At 46.6% G+C, this 17,041-nt stretch overlaps 1 protein-coding gene across 1 annotated transcript in view; it reads right to left on the bottom strand.

Annotated features, from left to right (window-relative positions):
- Window positions 1-1,011: 1,011 nt before the first annotated feature.
- ISM1 (isthmin 1) overlaps window positions 1,012-17,041 on the bottom strand; it is a 77,913-nt gene continuing 61,883 nt past the window's right edge. Inside the window, exons 4-6 of the mRNA XM_055265586.2 lie at window positions 13,350-13,493; window positions 9,516-9,605; window positions 1,012-2,723 (exon numbers count right to left, since the gene is read on the bottom strand). Coding sequence (XP_055121561.1) covers window positions 2,206-2,723; window positions 9,516-9,605; window positions 13,350-13,493 — 752 coding nt within the window. The 3' untranslated portion in view covers window positions 1,012-2,205. The remainder of the gene's footprint in view (window positions 2,724-9,515; window positions 9,606-13,349; window positions 13,494-17,041) is intronic.

A 17,041-nucleotide genomic window follows, 5' to 3' on the forward strand; every position in this document is an offset into this window, starting at 1 on the left:
TGATACATGGACCCATTGATTCTCTTCTTACTAGTACAGTTCATCTGTAGCAAAAAATTGCTTCGGATGTGAATGTCTTCTCATTCCATGATTAGACACAGATCTTAAATATAAATATTCTGAGAGTGGGCAATACCTTCCAAGGTGTAAATAATTCATTGTAAGGTGTAAATAGCCGGGCATGGCGACTCATGCTTGTAATCCCAGTGCTTTGGGAGGCCAAGGCAGGCAGATCACTTGAGGCCAGGAGTTCAAGACCAGCCTGGCCAACATGGTGAAACCTTCTCTCTCCTAAAAATACAAGAGTTAGCTGGGCATGGTGGCACATGCCTGTAATCCCAGCTACTCGGGAGGCTTGAGGCACAAGAATCGCTTGAACTCAGGAGGCAGAAGTTGCGGTGAGTCAGGATCACGTCACCACACTCCAGCTTGGGGGACAGAGTGAGACTGTCCCAAAAAAAAAAAGTGTAAATGACTGGTAAAAAGTTTTCTATAAGAATAGAATTGTGTCAGGATAACTTAAGGGTGGGGTTAGGAATACCAAAGATACCAGGAATATAAGAACTTCAAAAATGTGCTAGAGTAGAAAGAATACTGGGCTAGGAAATGAAAGATGGGTCCAATGTCTTTATGTTTTCTGAGCTTTGGTTTTCTCATTGGGAAAAGGAATACTTTGCAGGATGAGTAGTTCTACTTATAACTGTAATTGCAGAATTTTCTGTGGAAGTGGCCCTGATCATCTGGCCTGTCTTAAGCCTTTGCTCTGGCTTGGCTTCCTTAGGTCTGGGCGGGCAAAAAGTCACACATGTGTCAATGGGCCTCAGCCTCCTGGGGGTTGGGTAGATGTTCTTGGTGCCAAGGATGCCATGACTTACACCACCCACAATCATGTCAATCAATGAATGAGCCTTTTATTCCCACCTGGGTTGAAATTTTCTTTCCCCTGCCTTGCAGTCTTGCTTCACACGGGTTACTTATGGCATTTGTATCATAGATGAAGGATGCAGGTAACACCTTTTATTATGATTTTATTATATACTCTCTTTTACTAGAATTTTGCAAAGTAAAATATTGAATAAGAACCAACTTTATTTTTCCTAAGTTCTACCCTATAGGACCAGGTCATATTAACAATTGCTTGATGCACAATAATCCATGACTCAATAAATACTTTACAAAAATAATGCGGTTTTTTTCTTTTCTTAAAACATAAAAAATTAAGATTCCCCAGATTGACCCTCCCCTCCTTTTATATTTATTTATTGGGGATATATTGGTAGATGAAAATATTGTTAAAATAGTATTAAAATAGGTGAAATGAGGTCCATTATCTTTTTCCCATTTGTTTTGTTGTTTTCCTTTGGAAAAGTGCTACTTCTTGTTTTTATGTCTGAACTGGGCTACAGTCTTCTGAACCTGCTAGGACATGAGCAGAAATTCTACTGTTTTGGGGCCGTTTAGCAGAATGATAGAATTATGATAATATTGATCTTTTATTTTAAAGTCTATTTAAAACCAGTCCTCAGCTTTGTCCCTAGAATATCATATTCCCTACCCAGTCTGAAGAAGAGACTTTTGGAATCTGAGACTCCAGCAAGGTGCCTCATGACCAAATAACATGTGGTTTAAGGTGGGCATTTACATGTTTTGATATATTTCCATTGCATTATTTTTAAAGAAATAAATTCCAAAATTCCCTTTCTCTTCCACTTCCCTAAGTCTCTTTCTTTCTGATCTCTCACAGAAGTGATTAGTTTCACCACAACTCCAGAGAAAAGGTTACACTTAAGTCACATTTGTATTAAATAAGTTATATGTAAAAACTGCTTATAACGTTTACAACCTCAGTCTCTTTCCCCCTTTGCCTCTCTTTGAAACTCTGGATCCGGGTGTGAATTGAGTCGCACCCACTGTGGCTTCCAGGTTCTTCTTCTGGCTTCCAAGTTGTCCCCATCCTTCTGCCCACATCGCTCCCCAGGGGCACTTTCAGGGAGCTCCGCAGATGGCGAGGGCGGCTTCCCAAGGCAGTCCCCTGGGCGTGGCACACGCCCCTGGCGTAATGTATGAGAAATACTCAATGTGGTGTATACAAATATACACGACTGCGGCTAAGGTCTCGGCGCCAGTCAGTCAGTGACACACGTCAGTGCAGCACGTGTGTGCTCCAGAACCAGAGGCAGCGTCCTCCACCTCATCCCGGTCTCTTTAATACTCCCTGGCCTCTTGGAACTGCTTGATGTAGTCCTCGTCCGAGGGGCTCTCTGTACACTTCTGTCCGTTGTTGGGAGGCCGGGCCTCGTTATACCTGCTCCAGTCACCCTTGCAGATGATCCAAGGCAGGACATCCACCTTGTAGTGGAGCTCCGCAGAGAACTCGGTGCTGATGAGGTTGGGCGTGCCCGCCCCCTTGCCCCTGGTGATGAGCTGCATGTTGTCGCCGTAGCAGCAGTGCTGCGCCGCCAGCGTGGTACTCTCCAGGGACAGCATGGAGCGGATGCAGTACCGGGCCGTGGGCTTGTAGATCTCCAGCTTCTCCTTGGGCCCGCTGGCGTCCTTCCAGCGGAAGTCCTTGCGCTTGATCCGGTCGAAGATGTCGGCCGTGCTGTAGGCCACCTCAGTGGGGTAGGAGCAGGGGCAGCTGGGCAGGTCATTCATCACCTTGTGCATGTACTTCTTTAAGAACTCGCTTTTGCAGCTCATCCAGCGCTCACAGCTGTCTGTGTCTGGAAAAGGCCAAAGAGAAACCCTCTCACGGCATGTACAACCGGCCCACAGGAGGTGCTTCAAGGAGCATGTGACACCAGGCTGCTCCTGAGGGCCCGCAGGAGGACACTAAAGTCAACAACTCCCTAAAGTCAACCACTCCTCTCCTAGAGCCAGAGACCCCTGCAGCCCCCGGAACCATCAGAGGTGGATGGCCCTTCTCACTTCCCTTGAACTTGGGAACTTCATTATTCACAAGACTTCTTCCAAATGCCCCACTTTATATTATGAAATTTTCAGACACACAGAAAAGTAGAGAATATTCTCATACAATGACTACCCATATTTCATCACCTGGATTTAACTATTATTATATTTGCTTTATCTTTTAAAAAATGTTGTGGAAATATATAATGTTACCCCTAAATTTTAGTAAGCATCTACAAAAAAGAGGATATTTTCCTAGATAACCATGATCTGATTATCACTCCTAACAAACTTAAGAATTCAGAATTATTTGAATCTTCCCTCTAAATAAGTGATGAGGCCAGGCACGGTGGCACATGCCTGTAATCCCAGCACTTTGGGAGGCTGAGGCCGGCGGATCACCTTAAAACACTGAGGTCAGGAGTTTAAGACCAGCCTGGCCAACAAGGTGAAACCCCGTTTCTGCTAAAAATACAAAATATTAGCCAGGCATTGTGGCATGTGCCTATAATCCCAGCTACTCAGGAGGCTGAGGTGGGAGAATCGCTTGAACCTGGGAGGCGGAGGTTGCAGTGAGCTGAGATTGCACCACTGCACTCCAGCCTGAGCAACAGAGCAAGACTCTGTCTAAATAAATAAATAAATAAATAATAAAAATAAAAAATAAAAATATAAAGAAATAAGTGATGATGTGATGGAAAAGGCCCCAAAGGAAGATTTGTAGGACTCAGTTTTGATTTTGCCACACATGGACTGGTTCCCCCAACCTCTTAACCTTAGGCATGTAACTATCGCTGTCTGCAAATTCACATGGCAAGGTGCCTCAAAGAGGAAGGAGCCCGGGGCACTTACTTTTAGGGAGCTTAAGATTTGGGTCACAGGCCAGTGACCTGTAGGCCTGGGTCAAAATTTACCCCCAGAGGGGTTGTGCTTGGTTCTTTCAGTATTAAAAATAATTGATTAGTTGCCAATATTTAAGAATTAGGGTATTCCAATTATAAATGTGGATTCCTGGCTTTATTTGAAAAACCAAAAGATCGAACTACGCTCGTCCTGCATTCTCCCATGGGAACAACTGATCCTGTGAACAGGTGAATGGTGACCCCTCCATGGACAGGGCCGAAGGTCCCCAGCTCAGCACAGCTCCTCCTTGATCCTTTGATTTATGGGTGATCTCTTGATCCCTCAGTCATCTGAGTCCAGAACCTCAGGTTTAGTGAGTCTCAGGTTTAGTGAATGTCCTAGTTTGGGTTACCCCAGACCCTGAGACAAAAAGATTCCAGTGAAAATGATTTTTTGGGAAGCGATTTCAGGAAACAGAGGCAGGGGAGCAGGGGAATTAGACAGAGAAGGGAGAGCAGCTAATACAGGGTGTGGAGCTAACAAGTAACCACTGTAAGGAACTGGTTACTCCCACTGGGATCTGGGAAACCACATGGAGAACACGCCTCAGCATTTTCCTATCTGAGACAATGTTAAACTTACCCAAAACCTGTGATCCTGGAAAACAGTGAAGGTTAGGAGTCCCCCAGCCCTTCTGCATTCTGGAAGACAGATTACTGCAAAGAACCCCCTCTCCCCATAGGACTTAGAAAAGACTCACAGAGGTCTGCTTTGTTCACCTGTGACAAGGCCAGAAGCACAAATTCCCTTTCTTTGCCTCAAAAACTGCTTGTCCTCACTGATTGATCAGGACAAAATGCATCTTTTTTTGGCAGGGGGTGAGGGGGTGAGTCGATGAAGTCTCACTATGTCACCCAGGCTAGAGTGCAGTGGCACGACCTCAGCTCACTGCAACCTCTGCTGCCCGGGTTCAAGCAATTCTCCTGCCTCAGTCTCCCGAGTAGCTGGGAATACAGGCACCTGCCATCATGCCTGGCTAATTTTTGTATTTTTAGTAGAGACAGGGTTTCACCACGTTGGTCAGGTTGGTCTTGAACTCCTGACCTCAAGATCCACCCGCCGTGGACTCCCAAAGTGCTGGGATTACAGGTGTGAGCCACCGCGCCTGGCTGACAGAATGCATCTTAACCAAACTTTGATTTAACTTCCCTCCTTCACCCAGGTCCCTGGACTTTGGCCCACCCTCAGCCTAAACCAGCACAGCCTCTCCTTAAGGGTCCCTTTTGGAAAGAGACTGGCTTCAGGGTAGAGCATTCTCCAATCTACTATCTGATCTTGCTACCCTTTCATCTCACTTTCCCTTATTTACTTCTCTATAAAAGGAAACCCTCCTTGCCTAACCTTGAGATGCTTGCAGACCTTATGGTCACAGCATTCATCCCATTGCAATAAAAGGGAGATAACATCCCCCCGCCTCCCTGCAATAATCCTTTGAATAAAGCCTCTCCTTACTGAGTCCGGATTTGTTTTTATTGATGGGGATCTGAATTTTTATCCACTGGCTCCCATTCATCACTGACAGGGGACTGGTCCTGGATTTCCAGCTAGGAATGCCCTGTGCATTCATGCGCAGCTGGGCTCGGGTCCAGAGAAAGACCTCAGGCAAAGGCGCACAGGGGTTGCCAGTTGGAGGTGCAGGGACATGCTGTGGGTGGAGGGAATGTGGGCTGGTCACCAACAGCCCAGTGAGTGGGTGGGTCATCTGCCCCAGTGAGCTGTGGTGGGTAAGATGAGGCATATCTAAGGAAGCCAACTGTGGTGGAACGTGAGGTGCATTGAGGGAGGCAAAGGCAAAAAGCCCCAGGGGTGTCCAAAAATGCAAGGTCATTTCTAGCAGGGGAAGTCAGGGTTGCTTCAAGGAGCATGTGACACCAGGTTGCTCCTGAGCCATGTCAGGGCCACGTGACAGCCACAGGTGTCCTGCTTAGAGCTCCTACAAGGGAACCCGCTGTGGGTGCTTTGCTGACCAGCAGCCTCCAGGTTGCACCTTTGGATCTATCGTGATTTTAACATCCGCCCTCTGGCTGCTCTCGGCCAATGACTGAGCGTGGTAGGGGAACGGCCCGACAAGGGACTCCTCCAACAGGCAACTTTTGCTGGGATTCCCAGTCAGCATGGCTGAGCCTGCCTTCCTTTCTTCTTTTGCAGGAGTCAGGCCTGCACCTCGGTGCTCTCCCTGCCTAGTCCTGCTGCTTTCCTCTTTGTCTCCTGGGCATTTCCTCAAAAAATCTCTTGCATGTCTAATCCCATCTTGGTGTCTGGGTCTTGGAGGTGTCTAATGGACACAGACTGCAATAGCATCGATGGGGGAAGGACAAGGGAAGGCTCTCCAGATAAGCATTCATTGTGCAAACTAAGGTTATGCAGGAAAAAATCTGCTGGGGATGTCTGGGGCTGGGGCATGACATGTTCAGTTTCATGGGAGCAGAAGGTATAGGAATATGATTGTTGGTGTCAGATCATGGCGGTCTTGTTCAGTTTAGGCTGGTTCAGCGGGTACTGGGGAGCCACAGAAAGTTTGTGAGTGATAGTGAGCTATGAACTGAGCTGTGCAGTAAGAAAATGAATTCAGAGCCGATAATGATGGGGAGGGTCCAGGTGAGATACTCTGGGAGGAAACAGCAGGTGGGATCAGAAGAGGTCAGAGAGTTACAGCTGCCAGGCCTTGGTGGCTGGTGGACTTTGGAGTAAAGAGAGGAAGACGTCAGCAGTGACTCCAGCTCTGACCCAGGAGCCTGGGAGGCTGGTGGTGGTGTGGGTGGAAATCACACGGTCAGGGTGAGGGGCAGCTGGCAAGAGGGCTTTGGGCACTTATCAATAGAACGAGGAAGAGAAAAATTGGGCATGTCTTATGAACTCAGAAAGGCCTGGCGAAAGGCAAAGCATGGGATCGCATGCTAAACAGCCTGGGATTGAATTGCAACCCAACTTTCGGGAGCTCTGCGACTTGAGTGAGGTATTTTACCTTGCTGTGCTTCAGTTTTCTCATCTGTAATTTGGGCATAAAAATAGCACTTCTCTCATAAAGTTGCAAAGAGGATTAAGTGGGAGGGAACCTAGAGGGTGTACCCAACAGTGTTGAGGTGCTGCCAGCTGGGGTAGGCTGTGGCTGTGGCCTCCTCTCTGAGTAGTCATTGAGAGAATGAAAGTTCAATCCTTCTACTCTGCTTGTACCTTTGCAAGCAGTCCCTCACCAAAGGCTCCTCAGCTACCTAACTGGAGTGTGCCATGTTCTTTCCTGCCTGGGCCCTGACTGAGACACCATGTCTACTCAGCTCTGGTGTCCTTAGCACATGCCAATGTGGCTTTGTGCATCTGGGCTGTATTCTGCAAAACAGCAAGATGCTGCCTGCCTGTGGGGTGTAATATGAAGAGTCCTGAGAAACTTTCTGTCTCAGAAGAATGCTTTTAAGGTTCTACCACTTTATGTCAAAGTCTTGCCTTTAAGGTCATTTCTATTTTTCAGTCAAATGCATTGTATTTGCAGACGGTTCCTGTTAAATGCAATTTGATCATATGTATGTGAAGGGATTGGAGGGATGAGGTGGAGGCCCTAGTGACAGTGAATTTCCAAACTGCATCCAATTTGGCTCATAGACATTTCTGATTGGATTTGTTTTTAAAATAAATTTCTATCCTGGCCGGGTGCGGTGGCTCACGCCTGTAATCCCAGCAGTTTGGGAGGCCGAGGCGGGCGGATCATGAGGTCAGGAGATCGAGACCATCCTGGCTAACACGCTGAAACCCCGTCTCTACTAAAAATACAAAAAAATTAGCCGGGCGCGATGGCAGGCGCCTGTAGTCCCAGCTACGCGGGACGCTGAGGCAGGACAATGGCGTGAACCCTGGGGGACGGAGCCTGCAGTGAGCCGAGATCGTGCCACTGCACTCCAGCCTGGGTGAAAGAGCGAGACTCCTTCTCAAAAAAAAAAAAAAAAAAAAAAAAATCTATCAAGCATTTAAAAAATTAAAATATAATCTGGCAAAATCAAGATTTCAGGCCTCTCTTAGAAACCCAGAACATCTGGCAGTACTGGATGGGTATTCATTCCATGATGGCCACATCATGGCCAACCCTTTGGATAAAGCTTTTCATTTTGTCATAGACCCTACCATTCTCTACTGCCCCCGACACTGTAGCTGTTTCATTTTCTTTTCTTTTTTTTCTTTTTCTTTCTTTTTTTTTTTTTTTGAGATGGAGTTTCGCTCTTGTTGCCCAAGCTGGAGTGCAATGGCGTGATCCTGACTCACTGCAACCTCCGCCTCCTGGGTTCAAGTGATTCTCCTGCCTCAGCCTCCAGAGTAGCTGGGATTACAGGCACCTGCCACCAAGCCCAGCTAATTTTTGTATTTTCAGTAGAGATAGGGTTTCCCCATGTTGGCCAGGCTGCTCTCAAACTCCCGGCCTCAGGTGATCCACCCGCCTCGGCCTCCCAAAGTGCTGGGATTACAGGTGTGAGTCACTGTGCCCAGACCATTTTCTTTTCGTCATAGTGCTAGAACCATTATTTTCCTCCAGACTTTCTTATTTGTCTTTCCTTTTATTCTAGACTTGTTCTACTTAGATGCTTACCTGACCCCATTACCTGACCCCAATAGGCATTTGAGGAACATTTTTGTTCACCAAATTAGCTCCCAAATTGCAGGGCTATGAAAAAAAAAGGACTCAGGATTGCTAAATTTTGGCTGAGGAGGCAGGGCAGATGTGAAGAGGCTAAGTAAGAACTTTTGGGTGGCTGAAAGATATGGGACAGAAGGAATTTTACCCTTCTACAATCCTTAAGTATATAGAGAAGCACATAAAGCTGTTTTAAAAAAGTAAGTTTGCACCTTGCACCTGAAGAGTCACTTTCCATTTTGTTTGGTTCACATTTATTGCATTTGCTTTACCATTTTCTAGTGGACAAGTAGCAAACTGTACCAAAAGTTTACGAAAAATTCTTTTTTTTTTTTTTTTTTCGAGACGAAGTCTCGCTCTGTCACCCAAGCTAGAGTGCAGTGGTGTGATCTCAGCTCACTGCAAGCTCTGCCTCCTGGGTTCATGCCATTCTCCTGCCTCAGCCTCCCGAGTAGCTGGGACTACAGGCACCTGCCACCATGCCCAGCTAATTTTTTTGGAATTTTAGTAGAGACGGGGTTTCACCGTGTTAGCCAGGATGGTCTCGATCTCCTGACCTCGTGATCTGCCCACCTCAGCCTCCCAAAGTGCTGGTATTACAGGCGTGAGCCACCGCGCCTGGCCCGGTTTATAAAAAATTCTTGCAGGGGATGGAGGTGCAATATTTTGAGAAAATTCTCTCTTTCTCTCCCTCCCTCCCTCTGCTGGAGAACTGAGGGCACCATTTCTTGATTTTGTTGAGGACGCTCAATGAAGGCTGAGTAAGAACAGATTCCATGTGACTCGAGCCCCTGCTATGGGCTTATTCTGTGCTAAGAGGAGAGACAGGTCCCCATCTGCCTCTGGCTGTGAAGGCTACATAGACAGCAGAGTGAACACAGAAGCGCTCGGTCTGGTGGAGGAGGCTCCGAACTGTTTTCTCTTGCTTGAAGTATATTCAGCAAGCAAGACACATGCTGGGAGCACTGGACCCCAGAAAAGGAAAATGAAACATTTATGTGGATCCAAGGATGGCATTGCGAAAGCAAAAGGAATCTCCGAGGCACTAAGTCAATATTTGGATTAAAAAAGAAAAAAATCTTACCAACTTCAAACAGTTTGGTGGCATTAAACTCCTCGCTTCCCGCAAGCAGACTCACTTCGGTGGCAGCTGTCCTAAAAGTGTCTTCAATTCCTAAACACAGACAAGAGCTCATTTTTCCATCATTATATGGAAAAAGTTATCTCCCCCCACAACAATAAAAAAATAAATACACCTGAACAAAGCCTTTTTTGTATTCATTACTACTCACGGGCAGAAACTTGCCAACAGAGGAAACAGTAAAAAGCAGGTTGTAGTGCAGAGACTACATTAAAACCCCAGATACATTGGCAGCATGAAATCAGATCCAAATGTGCCTGAATGAGTCCTTAGGAACTCACTCACTGAGCCCAGGGATGGGGTTTTGGGCATTGGGGGACACATGTCAGGATGGTGTCAGGGTGACAAACTAAACCAGAGGCAGTAGAACTTAGTGGTTAATATTTTGTTCTTAATGACTGACTGTGTGCGTTGAAATCATTACTAGCCACGTGACCTTGGGGTAGCCAGTGAACTCTGGTGTGCCTCAGTTTTTACATCTGTAAATGGGAAGAACAAATTGCTCTACCTCCTAGAGTTGAAATAATGAAATGAGTTGGTGTAAAGAAAGTACTTAGAGCAGTAAGTGGGAAGTGTTAGGTGATGGTTTTCCCTTGAATATTTGTCTAGCTCATTCTTTGTCTAGCTCACGGAGGACGCTACAATGTGTAGCCAAGAGGACTTACCTCATATTCTAGGACACTTAGCATTGTTGGTGATGCTTCAGAAAGAAAAAGCTGGGCTTCTCATAATTTGCTCTGAAGAACTGAACCCAGCTCTACTCAAACTTACTGGCTCACCCAAACTACCACCCCTAACCAAGCTTCCTTTACAATCGGGAATCCGGTGCAAGCTAAAGCGATAAGAAGAGGAGGGAGTGAGGCACTGCGGTAACATTTGCTGGTGAGTCTTGGCCTTCCCTGCTGGTTTCCCTGACTTGGTTTCCTTTAAGCGGCTCTCTCTGATTTTATGTGAGGCACCTCAGACTTATTTGCAGGGCTGACCTACAGGACAAACTTTCACAGTGTAGTAACTGCCAGGCCAGGGAGACTTTGCCCCATGAGTCTTTCCAGGAAAGCTGGGAATCAACGAATCAAACAAGGAAAGAGATCCTGAAAAACGAAATCCTTCATGTTCCAAGGGAGCCCAGAAAAGCTGCAATAGCCAGGAACTGAGAGGCAGAAAGGATGCAAGGAGGGTGAGGACACACGAGAAGAAAAGGTATGAAGAGGGCTCCTGGCCACACTGCTCTCTGCGGTGACAGAAAACAAGAAGGAAACATTTGTAAATGGAGGCAGAGGGGAGCCTTCCCCTGACAAGGCACCTAAATCTACCACCTTGAGTCTGGATGTGAGCTCTCGAAGAGAAAACAACAGGCAAGCCCCCAAACTTTGACTTCAAATGCTATCTGTGTCCCTGTGTGGCTGATTCCAATACCCTTCTCTTGGTAAAGACCAAAGAGTTTAATGATTAAGAATATGAACTCTGTAATCAGAGTGTCTGGATTCAAATTCCAGTTTGATCACTTGCTTTCTGTGTGACTCTAGGCAAGTTAATCCTCTATGCCTCAGTTACTACAGCTGTCAAATGAGTACAACCATAAATACCTATTTCATAAAGTTATTGTGAAAATTAAACAAAATAATAACTATAAGGACTTTAGCCATTTGCTTGATACTTAAGTACTCAAAAAACCTTCTTCATCATCATCTATTTTATTTTTTCTTCTTCACCTTTATCTTCATTTTCTTTGTTTCTTTTTTTTTCTTTTTTCTTTTTGAGATGGAGTCTTGCTCTGTCGCCCAGGCTGGAGTGCAGTGGCCAATCTCAGCTCACTTGGCTCACTGCAAGCTCCGCCTCTCGGGTTCACGCCATTCTCCTGCCTCAGCCTCCCGAGTAGCTGGGACTACAGGCGCCCGCCACCACACCCGGCTAATTTTTTGTATTTTTAGTAGAGACGGGGTTTCACCGTGTTAGCCAGGATGGTCTCGATCTCCTGACCTCGTGATCTGCCTGCCTCGGCCTCCCAAAGTGCTGGGATTACAGGCACGAGCCACCACGCCAGGCAATCTTCATTTTCTTTTGCCTCATCTTTTTACCTTCATCATTATCTTCTTTTACTTCATATTCTTCTTCTCTTTTTCATTTCCTTCCTGTTTCCCTCTTCCTCCCCCCATATTGTTATTATTTATTGCTTATTTCTACACATCCAGATTCCACCCACCAGGCTTCCAACTCAGCTCATCCTAATGAGCTTGGGGGAGTCAGGAAAAAAGCACCGTAATGGTCGCTCCACTGTTTTGAAATCCATCTGCGTGGCTGACATGGAGCCAGAACCGCCACTTCTTGCATTTCAGCCCCGTTTTCTACGTGTCCCCTTTTGCTAACATACACATTAATTCCAATCTGATTCTTCCTCCCGCTCCTCAGAAACGCCTTTGTGCTTTCATTTCTCCTTTGTTCCAAATGTCTCTGGTTGGAGAACAGAGTGTCTAGAGGTAGAAAAAGGAAGTCTAGGGTGTGGGGATCAGATTTTCTGTCTCTGAAATTTTTTTCAGCCAAAGCCATTTGGAATGTGTGGTTTCTTGAAAGGCTCTAAGATATTATTTTAGGCTGGTATTCTACCTGGCAATGGGAAATACACAGTAAGACTATACACCAGGAGTTACTAAGCTTTTTTTAAAGGGTCAGAGGGTAAATATTTTAGGTTTTGTGGGTCACATATGGCCTTGGTTGCAGCTTTCTCCTCCTCTTCCTCCTGCTCCCCCTCCTCCTCCTCCTCCTTTTTCTCCTCCTCCTCCTCCTCCTTCTCTTCCTCCATGCCCTTCTTCTCTTCTTCCTCCTCCTCCTTCTCTTTCTTCTTCTCTTCATAACACTTTAAAAATGTATGGGACACACAAAAACAGGTCTCGAGCCAGACCTCGCCATAGTTTGACGACCACTGCTATAGTCAATCACGATTAATTATTGTTGACTCTCAACATGACCTCTCACCAAGTGTGCAATTAGTTTAGTTTTTGAAGCACTGACAATGCAGTATAAAGTGACAGTTAACTACCAAGACGCCCCAGGTTGCACTCCTGGGAACCTTTGGCAGCTCTCTGGTATTACTGGTGGGGCTGTCTTTTTCCCGTAGGTGGTTGTCAGGCCTCTCATCCTGGCTTCCTCATCAGACCATGGGTGTCTGCCTTCTGTTTCTCTTCAATGCACAACAAATCCCACATCAAAAAGCCAATCTAACCAGAGTCCCTCCTCTAAATTAAATAAGTACAATGCGACATTGTCTTTCAGGTCACGGCCACTGCAATTGTGCATAAGACTCAGAAAATCCATTCAGCTCATCAATTATCTCCTGACTCACTCTGGTCAGAAGTCTTATTAGAAAAGTAGTTACGTCTTGCCTCACGCCTGTAATGCCGGCACTTTGGGAGGCTGAGGTGGGCAGATCACAAGGTCAGGAATTTAAGACCAACCTGGGCAACATGGTGAAACCCCTTCTCTACTTTTAACTACAAAATTAGCCGGGCATGGTGGTGTGTGCCTGTAATCCCAGCTACTCAGGAGGCTGAGGCAGGAGAATTGCTTGAACCCAGGAGGTGGAGGTTGCAGTGAGCTGAGATTGTGCCACTGCACTCCAGCCTGGGCGACAGGGAGAGACTCCGTCTCAAAAAAAAAAAAAAGAAAAGAAAAGAAAAGAAAAGTAGTGCATCTTTTAAAAAGACAATTTCACTAAGTTTTTAATAATAAATTAAAAAGCTTTCCCCTTGAACTTGGAGCTACACATTCAGGTAAACGTACCCGGGCAGTTTGGACGGTCACAGGTCCTTGATTCTGTTGCAGTGCACGCGTAGCCACAAGACCGGGTCCGTTTCTGGTTGCCGTTCCCGCAGGTAACGCTGCAGACAGACCAGAGACTCCAGTCACCCTCACCATCTGTGGAATCTGGAAGAGAGCCAGGGAGATGGTCATCAACTTTGGCCAAAGAGTCTCCCAATCTCCCCATTAAGCAGCCTGTCAATTATTCACTTCTATCATTCTCGCTGTGGGAGAGGATTGCTGGAGAGGACTTTTCAGCTGGAGCTGAAAGGTTTACAGCTCCAGGGCTCATTTAGGGATCCGCTTTGTGACAGCAAGGAGGTTTTGGGCACTGTGGTGGTCTGTAGATCCCTAGAAGTTGCCCAAAAAACGCTTACCGAGAATGCACACATTTGCACAGCATGGGATAATGTGCTAGGCAGTTTCCAAAGGTAGCCACCCTCTCTGTGCTTATAGCGTCTCACTGACATACAGAGAGAAAGACAGAGAGAGCGAGAGAGAGGAGAACCTATTTTCTCTAGAATCTGGGCTGGCCTTGACCTTAAGGCCTGGCAGCTTCTGACTTTTGCTTTGGGGAATCCAGTTACTGTGAAAGATGCTCATGCTAGACTTGTGAATTATGGGACATCACATGGACGGAGAGGAGCCACATGGACTACAGACGCCAGACATGTGAGCAAAGCCTTCTCAAGGCTTCTAGCCATTCCCAGTGGACAGCTGAATGCAGCCGTTGCCATCAGGAGCAGAGTACCTACCCAGTGGCCCTGCTGAACTCCTGAGCCACAGGATCATGAGAAATAATAAACGGTTGTTGTTTTAAGCCACCAACTTTGGGATACTTTGTTACGTGTAGCAATAGATTACCGATACATTAATGGTGAAGCTAGAGAGGATCCCTCAAGGTCATTACTCAACATCCATCCCGTGAATACCTATTGAACCCTTTTTGTATGTCAGGCACAATTCTAGGTATATGAGATACACTATTAAGTACAACTTTCAAAGATCCCTGCCCTGGAGGAACTAATATTTTGGTGAGAAAAGAGAAGCAATCATCAGTAAACACAAACAACAAGTGAATTAGATGGCATGTTAGAAATTGATGAGTGGTGTGCAAAAAGGAAAAGTAGTCCAGGACATAGGGGGGCTTGGAGGTGGGAGGTGTGAGAGAGGTTGGTACCCTACTGATATGGTTTGGCTCTGTCTCCCCACCCAAATCTCACCTTGAATTGTAATAATTCCTATGTGTCAAGAGCGGGGCCAGCTGGAGATAACTGAATCTTGGGGGCAGTTTCCCCATGCTGTTTTCGTGGCAGTGAATAAGTCTCACGAGATCTGATGGTTTTATAAATGGGAGTTCCCCTGCACAAACTCTCTCTTGCCTGCCACCATGTAAGACGTCCCTTTGCTCTTCCTTTGCCTTCCACCATGATTGTGAGGCCTCCCCAGCCACGTGGAACTGTGAGTCCATTAAATCTCTTTCCTTTATAAATTACCCAGTCCGGGTATGTCTTTATGAGCAGTATGAGAACAGACTAATACACCTATCAAACTGAGTTCCTCTTACCAAAAGTAAAGTCCTGGAGTGGTAGGATGCCTGGTTCAAGGTCATTGGGTTAACAGAAAGGAAAGCAGGGCTCTAGCACCAAGCCCTTTCTCTCTAAAGCCTGATTCTTTCTGCAGTACCTCTGCTCTGTGACAGTTTCTCCTGGTTTACCCAGATCTTCCTGTGGCCTTGGGGCCTCTGCTGGTGCCAAGTGTGGAGCTAAAGGCATGCCCCTTGCCGGGAGGGAGTACCCTCTGTTCATAACAGGTCGTGGCGATTGTTATTACATAGGCCCAGCAGGAATGTAGTCCACACATGTTTCTACCTGAACTGTGGGCCCGTGCCAGCCTTCCAGGCTGTTGTTTACCTGGCATTCACTCTGAACATGCCTCAGGCAAACACAGGCCTGTGGAGCCTCCTCAGTCCACTAAGTGGAATTGGAGGAGCGGGGTGTTGAGGGTTGGACTTCATGGTTGTGTCCTCCTCCCTAACTCTGAGTGGAGAGCTTGCTCCCATCTTATCTGCCCCCAGCCCGGGGCCCCATCTATTTTCCTCCCGATCCCCAAAAAAGAATTTTTCTGAACTTTGATTTTTCTCCTAAGAAATGGTTTTCCAACAACTACACAGCTAAGCAGATGTTTGAAACTACTGCTCTGTGTCAGGAAATTCGGCTGCCTGCCCTGGCATTAGCTTCTTTCATCTCCACCATCTTATTAGGCATCACACAGTAGGACTGGAGAGACAAGTTGCTTCTGGATGGAGAAACCACTCAGGTAGCAGCAGTCGCTGCTCCCACTGGGAATGTTGCAGTCTGGTGTCTCTCAGTCACCTCCCCAAGAGCACCAGAGAGGTGCCTGGAACAAGCACACAATTGCACACTTGTCAGAGAAGCATCCAGGTGCAGCAGGTCATATGCACATGAGCGCGCACCCAGTCACATCCTGCACACACCACCGAGGCCAGATTTTGTTAAAGGGAATAACAGCTTAAAAAAAGTCAAAAGTAAAGATTATAATGTTTTTATACTCACAAAAAGGGGGAATGAGTAAGTCAGAAGAAATCTTATTAAATCCCCTAGGTAGAGTTTGCATCACCTGTGGGGTGGGTACCAGCATAAGACATAACCCAATGATGCTAAGTGGTGTCCTTGGCTTTGCAAAAGCAAAGGGACCTCCACTACCCAGAAATCTCATGCAGCCTGGCCTCTCCATTATCGCAACGTAGAGAGCAAATTTGGAGAGACATCACCCCTGAACTTTGAGATTTTAGCATTAAACTATCTATTTTAGCATTAAACTCTCTTGTGTTGGAATCCCTGCATGAGGTGCTTTCTTGTTATAGTTTGTTGGATCTAAATTATTAAACATTAATATTGTGTCAGATTATGTGAAAAATCACGCCCATAATTCCTCTTTCCAAATCCACCCCCTTGGCTACTCCCCTCTCGGGCTGATTCCAGGATGGGCCACATGACTTGCTTTGGCCAATGGGATAATAGCAAATAGGATGCCAGCTGAGGTATACAAAGTGCCCATGCATTCCCTCTTGCTGCAGGGAACTCTTCCACCAAGGGTGAAGGGCCTAGGCTAGCCTCCTGGAGGGGGAGGGACCAGTGGAGAGAGGCCCCAGCCATCTCAGTGCAGCATCTACACAGCTGGACACCCCTCATTGTGAGTGAGGCCAGCCTAAACCATCCAGCCCCAGCCAAGCCAGACCAGACCAGAAGAGTCCAGACAACCCACGGACTCGTGAGGGAGAGAACTCTTTCATTCCTTTAATTTTGCGGGTGGCTTTTTTTTCCTTTCTTTTTTTTGTTTTTTAAGCTGTTTCGAGCTTTCACTCTGTCACCTAGGCTGGAGTGCAGTGGCACCACCATGGCTCACTGCAGCCCTGAATTCCTGGGCTCAAGAAATCCTCTTTCCTCAGCCTCCTGAGTAGCTGGGACTACAGGCATGTGCCAACATGCCTGGCCAAGATTTTCAAAAAAATTCTGTAGAAATGAGGTTTCACTATGTTGCCCAGGCTAGCCTTGAAATCCTGGCCTCAGGCAATCCTCCTGCCTTGGCCTTCCAAAGTGCTGGGATTACAGACATGCGTCACCATGCCTGGCCTGGGGGTGGTTTTCTAA

Source organism: Symphalangus syndactylus, chromosome 24 (genome assembly GCF_028878055.3).
Source record: "Symphalangus syndactylus isolate Jambi chromosome 24, NHGRI_mSymSyn1-v2.1_pri, whole genome shotgun sequence".
In the NCBI taxonomy this organism is placed as follows: Eukaryota; Metazoa; Chordata; class Mammalia; order Primates; family Hylobatidae; genus Symphalangus; species Symphalangus syndactylus.